At 36.5% G+C, this 7,442-nt stretch overlaps 1 protein-coding gene and 1 long non-coding RNA gene across 10 annotated transcripts in view; one reads left to right on the top strand and one right to left on the bottom strand.

Annotated features, from left to right (window-relative positions):
- LOC107670747 (uncharacterized) overlaps nt 1-7,436 on the bottom strand; it is a 10,655-nt gene extending 3,219 nt beyond the window's left edge. Inside the window, exons 1-2 of the long non-coding RNA XR_001632116.1 lie at nt 7,357-7,436; nt 3-8 (exon numbers count right to left, since the gene is read on the bottom strand). This is a non-coding gene — a long non-coding RNA (uncharacterized LOC107670747). The remainder of the gene's footprint in view (nt 1-2; nt 9-7,356) is intronic.
- Nucleotides 1-7,442, top strand: part of LOC107670746 (tight junction protein ZO-1-like) — a 133,864-nt gene that overhangs the window by 103,668 nt on the left and 22,754 nt on the right. For all 9 annotated transcript variants that reach the window (XM_016463473.1, XM_016463472.1, XM_016463481.1 and 6 more), the window contains one exon: nt 5,698-5,828. In XM_016463473.1, the coding sequence (XP_016318959.1) occupies nt 5,698-5,828 (131 nt within the window). The remainder of the gene's footprint in view (nt 1-5,697; nt 5,829-7,442) is intronic.

The following is a 7,442-nucleotide window of genomic DNA, read 5'->3' as shown; positions in this document are numbered from 1 at the left end:
ACCAAGAGCTTGTAACACTCCAAAGAGAAAGGAAAAATTGAAATCGCATCATATGACCCCTTTAATTAATCAGAGTTTCACATAATTCATGTGATTTAAAATTGATAGACAGCCCTAAATAAAACTGGTTGAAAGGTTCTCTTAATTATAATTATATACTCCACTATGTCAATAACAGTAGTAATGATATTATGTTTATGGTATTATGGCGGAAACTGTGGTTACCATGGTACATTTTATAAGTGGTGGATGAGGGCCAAAGGAAATCATGAGAGATAAGTAGAGTGTGTAAAACAGATGGAAGTAAGACAGAAAGAGCACGAGATGGTGTTTCCAGGAGATTGTGAGTATGTAAAGAGACAAGGATGAAAAGGATGACAATGCCACAAGGTGCCGGTCCTTTCCCAGGGGATACGCCATTTTTCTTGGCATTAAAGCAGCTGCTCTCTACTTCCCACATCCCCACACTGCCACAGGCTGTATTTTAATGAAATTTCACACCCCGCGTCCCCACACATCCTCCACCTGTCTGTCTACAGCAGCGTCTCACTTAATATCTGAACTCAGATTACACCTCATTATCGGCTCTCTCACCTCAACAAGACACTGATGCCTTTCAAGTCTCAGAAAACAGCCACAGCTGTAACAATTTCTAGCATGTGTGTGTGTGTGATTGAGTGTGTACATAGTCTGCTTTACACATGTTGACAGTGTCTATAATATTAATAGAATCATCGATCTCCACTGAATGATATTGAATATAAAGATGCTAGAGCTAAAGTCAATTCAGTTTTCATTTTAATTTTCAGTTTAATTTTATGGCACATTTCTTATTGTTCCAAAGCAGATTTACAAACAAATATTATAGTGCCTAGCAAGACCCCCAGTAAAGTCAAACTTGATAATGGCAAGGGACACTCTCTAAGATAAGTATGAAACCTTGGATGGAACTAAGACTTGCACATATTTAAACTAATGTATGTTTCTTTATAGTTTTTTTTTTTTTTTGCATGGATGCATTAAATTGATCAAAAGTGAAAGTAAAGACATTCATAATGTTGCAAAAGAGTTCAAATAAATGCTGTTCTTCTGAGCTTTTTATTCAGCAAAAAATCCTGAAAAATGTATCGCAGGTTTTCAACATTGTTTTTAACATTGATAATGTTTCTTGATGTTGATGATAATGTTTCTTGAGCATGAAATCTTCTTATTAGAATGATTTCTAAAGGATCACGTGACACTTAAGACTGGAATAATGGCTGCTAATTCAGCTTTCCCATCAAACAAAGAAATTACAATTTATAATATATATTAAAAATAGAAGTTATTATAAATTGTTGAAATTTCACAATATTACTGTTTTTAATGTATTATTGATTTAAAAAAATGCAGCCTTGGGGAGCATAGTGTACATACAGGCATACAATTATTATTAAACAATTATTAATGTGAACTGATTTAATCAAGCCACATTGTATAAATATAAACTGGCTCGTCTCTCTTCACTATCTGGATGATTAACAGGACTGGGCATCATGGGAATGCTCTAGGGTCCTCCTTCAGCACCACTACAAAAATGGATGGTCTAAAAAGTAATTTACTGGACTTGGACTGCTAGATTTGGAGGCATTTTGGGGGATAATGAACCTGTTTGTCAGTGAGCCAGGCTAATATCTCAGAGCCATGCATCACTCACTCGCTGTTGAATAACTGCTCTGTCTCTACACAGGCTGAGGGGCTCTCTTCTCACCAGAATGCTCCCGCTGTAAGTGCTGTGCTCTGTACACAGTGGATAGTTTTTGTAGATTGAGTCTGAGTGCATGGATATTAGGTTGTTTTGTTGTTTGTGAATGTGTTTTTTGTGCAATTTTTTCATAGTCCTTTTAATGTGTGGGTCCTGCGTTCTATATGGACAGTTTAGTTTGTAAAATGCACTTTTAATGCATTTGATGTGGTGCATTACAATGTGCTTGTAGTGAAATTAGCATGCATTCTGTCATATTGAGCTGGTAGTGCAGCGGCAACTAGCTCTGTATGTATGTATGTGTGTGTGTGTGTGTGTGTGTGTGTGTGTGTGTGTGTGTGTGTGTGTTTGTTTGTGGAAACTGCCAGTGGGTGTCAAGGCTGTTATGCAGAAATGCGCCTGAATTTATTTTTCTGCATGTGTGTTCATTAACCTTGGCACACAAGAGACAACACAATTCCCTCACTGGTGATGCAAAAATTTGCATCACCAGATGGGTTTTTCCTCACTGTACAAGCCACAGAGATGCATTCTCTCTCCTCTCTGAGCTGTCAGCTTTTGAATCTATCTCCTCTACATAAAGTTTCTCAAGAGTACTTAAGTGTGTTGATTCAGTGTTGTTTCTGTATTAGGATAGGGTAGGCAAGTTTATTTATATCGCCTAGATTTACATTCCATACACAATGGTAATTCAGAGTACTCTACATAAGCGTAATAAAGAAAATAAGAAGTAATCGGCTTAAATTCAGTGATTTAAAACTGCTTGGGGAAGGAAAGATTAACCTACATGAATCGGTTAAATTGATTAAATCAATTAAAATCAATAAAAAAAGTAAAACAAAAAAAAGGTTTTTATTTTAAATTTAAAATAATATTTAAATTTACATTTAAATTAAATAATGAATTAATTTGTGTATATGTATGTATTAGTATTTTGTGTATATTTTACATTTTAAAATAATGTGTTAAGGAATAATTTCAGAACAAAGATTAACCCATTTTTTTTGGTTCTTACATAAGATATTCTTGAAGCTGTGTTTGCAGTCTGTATTCCTTGCTGACTCAAACGTAGTGATGTAATAGGTTTTCTAGGTTTATAGCCTATTCTATATTGCATATTTACAAAATAATTTCACCTGCTGTAATTCATACGTAAAACAAAGAATATTTTCCTACTTGTAATAAAAATACCAGTTTAATGGCTTTTCTTGCTGTGTAATCACAAGAAAATAGTCACAAGAATGGTGTTCGTTTGGGGAAAAAAAGTGTTTTTATACACATAATATATATAATGTATATACACACTATAAAAAGGGGTGATTTTTATAGAGATTCAATGCACAAATGCACATAGAAGCATTTCAGTGAGATTGTAACAGGTCTCATGAGAAACAAACGCAGGAGAATGTGAGTGGAGGATTTAGCCCGTGTGTGATGGATGTGTTAGTACAGAGAAAACCAACAGAGCAAAGGAGAGCCTGGACTTTATGTAGGCCTTTGTGTGTGTGTGTGCGTATCTGTGTGTGGCAGTGTATTTTTGTGCATGTCCAGGGCATAAGAGATTTAAGATAAAGTACACTGCTAGGCAACAAGGACAAGGTCTCTTTTTTTTCTGACAGATAAGCATTTAATTTCTCGGCAGAAATCTGTTTGTTTTTACTGATTCAGCTAGCACAACAATGCTAATTGTTAATTGAAGAGAAAAATGAACATTTCAGGTGTGGTCTGTTTCCTGTCTGAGCCATACTGTACCAGCCATGTGACTCTAAAATCTACCCATAATTCTAGAGTGCAGTCCTGATCCTAAACTCATCATACACTTCTTCAGCTTTCTGTGTCTGTACACATCCAGAAATTAGAATGTGCAACAGAGAGAAGTTGTGATGCCTCAAAGCATTTTACATATCTGTGAGTTGTGTTCATGTTTACAGTTTTAAAAGAAGCTCTAATACAGGTAGGGATGTGCGCGACGACTAATTTGACTGACGTTTAAATGAAAGTTTTGTATCCGACTTGTCGACTAGTCTAAAAGCAAGAAACCCCCAAAAGAAAACCTCTGTGCGTGTAGCATATATAATAGCCTATATTTGAAATACTTAATCTATGAATCACACTGTCAAATCCCTCAATGAATTCCGCTTGCCGCACACTTGCCTCGCGTTATCATTTCATTTTAGGCGGTCGTTAAAAAGAAAAAAAAGAAGAGCATACACTCAACGTCGGCCAAAGCATAGCTTATTTATTCAAATCAGCTGGGGAAATGCAGAACAATGGAAAATCAATCAATAGCCTGACAGAATTCTTCATCTTCATATAACGTTAGCCAATATATTAAAACACAAGTCAAAAACAATAGGAAGGTTTATCACGAAATAGCATTAAAACGGCTTTTAAAAACGTACTTCGTGTAGGCTATATTGTCTAAAAAAATTTTTACTTACTCAGACCATGCGTTATTTGTTCAGTGAAATTATCAACGTGGTCTGGTGAAAGACGGGACCTGAGGCTATTAACAATAAAATTCCTGCACTTGAAAAAACGCGCTCGGCAGGAACTGAAGTCGCAGGCACGCAGAGATAATGAAAAGCAAGCCAATAGATTTTCAGAAAGCGCCTGGACATCCCGCACCTCCACCGAAGTGGGTGTTGAGGAATAGAGGAATAGACGGCGCGGATGGGATCACAGCGCCGGCGGGTTGTAGTGAATGACGTGATTGACATTTGCTGGCTTTGGCCAGCCTCTAAGCTAACGCCTACGTGCCTGTATTGAATAGGATTACGCGTCGCTCAAGTAGTTATTGTAAGACAATTTGACATTACACAGTTTACTCAAAACTTTTCCGTTTCCTTCTAATTCAAAATAATCCCACACCTTCTCGTCTTTCGCGTGGTCATTTTTGAATTTGCCGCAACTGACACGAAGAAAACGCATGTGAGGTCTGAGGTAAAAATGTAGTTTCCGCCCAGATAAACTTTTAAAAATAATGTATTATTTTTCAAACGTTTTATTTTAACTTGTTATTTAAAATGTTTTAAATGCAATGTTAAAATGACGGTAATTTGAATGATAAAATTGTGGTGGGGGGTTTCTGTCGTGTAATCGACTATTGTTTTCAGTGTCGACTAGTAGGAGCTGTACCGTTTAGTCGACTAGACCCGCACATCCCTAAATACAGGGTTGGGCAAACTTGGCCCTTCCAGGCCACTTTCCTTCAGAGTTTAGCTCCAACCCTAATCAAACACACCTGAACCAGCTAATCATTGTCTTCAAGACTACTAGAAGGCTACAGGCAGGTGAGTTTTATCAGGATTGGATCAAATCTCTGCAGGAAAGTGGCCTGGAAGGCCATCACTGCTCTAATATCTGTCCTAATTTTTAGCAAGAGAAAAATGAAACGGTCTGACATAAAGCACTGGCATCTGGTGCTGTCTAATGAGCAATCTTTATCTCTGCTGTTTTCAAGTATTGTTGTGTTCATGATCCTTCTGTATTGTGCATTTGTTTACACACTCTTCCTTCAGGATGCTCTCATATTCAGATGGAACAAATATAATGTCTGACTTGTTCTCAGAAACTTGTATATGTGCTGATCAAAATCTTATGTACAGTTTGTGAAATGCCACCAGTGTTATTGAGGTCTTTAGTAACTTGCCCAACAGGAATTTTTGCTTGCATCATGGTGTCAGCCTGTAAAGGCACCTATCATTATTTCATAATATTGATGTGTTTGATAGTGTTTTTTAGTATTTTTTTTTTTGTTTTGTTTTTATGCATGTAGCAAGGTGATTACAAATAAGTGGTCATTTAATACACACATAAAAATATTTTTTGCCTTGTACAATGTAGCCTAAAATCTTGATTAATTAAGTTAATGTCCATGTTATTTGTCAACTACTTATAAGCAGAGACAAAACCAGGCTCAGTTTGTAACTGTGAGCTTTGTGTTTCTGTAGCCACAGGAGTCGCGAGGAGGAGCGCATCTCCAAACCAGTGGCGGTATCCACTCCAGTTAAGATGACGGAAGATGCCCTTCTGGTTCCGCCAACAGAACATCCCGGGAACAAACAGATCCCTCCACTGCCAGGTTGGTACTTTCACCTCCAGACTTTCGACTGTCTTCTGTCTTTACTTCTGCTCTCCTTTTGTCTCATCTCTCCAGTCCAGTGGCGTGTGGCAACTTTTTATATGATGTGGCAATGTCACCTTGTTGTTTTATTGGTTTTTTTTTTTAGTCCAATGTAAATTCATGTTTCATTTCCATGTGATGATTACTAAATTGGCACATGAAACATAATTTATCTAGCACATTGATCAAGCAACCAATGCTACAATATTTTTGCATGTTTAAGTTAATAATTTAAGTCAGGTTCTCATGTTTCTAAATGTTTTTAGATTACTTCTAATTAGGAATGCTCATTTTAACCAGTTAACCATTAACCGACCGTAAGAATTTTGACTGATTAATACAATCTGTTAAACGGTTTAAAAAGTAATTTATTTATTTTTTTCCAGTGATTTATCAAAATATTTTAAAAGGTTTGCTGCATGGTTAAAATACACTACGCGTCTAAAATAAAATTGTGTTTTTTCAGAGAAGAAAACATACGTCATGTATAAGTCGCATTTTATTATTTAATTCAGAAATAGGCCTAATGCCGATGCGAAATGTTTACAAACATTATAATAAACATTGTAAACATAGCTAGGCTAGACTATTTTAGTTCCCCTCACTCCACAGCAAATTATTTGAATTTAGTATTCAGAAAATAACAAGAATTAAAAATATAAGAAGCTATAGCTATGTAAACGACAAGCCAAAAGGAATTAATTTAGGCTAAAACGAAACTGAAATCAACATTGGGTCTCTCATTCGACACAAAAGCAAATGTTTCCGTATTCGCAATGTATTTGAATGCCAAAATATTATTTATGTAAACCTGGTTTTGTAGGCTACTTCACTCGCGTTCCAATATCCACGTAAAACAGAATGTGTTTGGCGTAACATCAAGGCGGTACGGTGATAACGCTTAACGGTACAGATTTTACTACATTTAAACTGAGCAGTGTTTTTTTTTCCCTATATTTTTGACTTACTGTATATCTGTAAGTATACTGTATACTGTATATAGGGCTGGGTGGTATATCGAATTTGTATGATATATCGATATTTTCTTTATAAGCGATTCGATACGAGGCAATACCGTTTATATCGATATACAGTAGTTTGATGCGAGCGCATCTGAAAATATAGCGGAGGACACAGACTGAGCTGCTGCGAAGAAAGTGCATAATCCAATTTGTTTTAAACATGTGACAAGCTTCATATTAAGGCCTTTAAAAACTGGTAAGACATAGTTTATAGTTTCTTTTCGCATATTAGTTTAAGCGGCTCGGCCCGTCATATGCTCTGACAGAAAGGCTGCATGTGCCGCTGACAGAGACACTAGGCTACTCGCGCTGTTTAATGTGTTTGAGATGTGCTGTCTTCCTGAATGCATAACTTACATTTCACAGGTATATTCTCCATCTGTAAATGTTAGAAAGCCATGTAAATAATTAAATTTTTCTGTCAGAAGTGCATGAACCTTCTGCTTTGGGATTCTCCGCTAAACTTCAGTGAACGAGCGCCGCCGTGCGCATGCGCGCCAAACAAACAGAGCTCAATTAAAGAGGAGCGCAATAATTCTGACTAAAATAT

Source organism: Sinocyclocheilus anshuiensis, unplaced genomic scaffold (assembly GCF_001515605.1).
Source record: "Sinocyclocheilus anshuiensis isolate Anshui unplaced genomic scaffold, SAMN03320099.WGS_v1.1 scaffold816, whole genome shotgun sequence".
Lineage (NCBI taxonomy): Eukaryota > Metazoa > Chordata > Actinopteri > Cypriniformes > Cyprinidae > Sinocyclocheilus > Sinocyclocheilus anshuiensis.
This window is presented reverse-complemented; position numbering and strand designations above follow the sequence as displayed.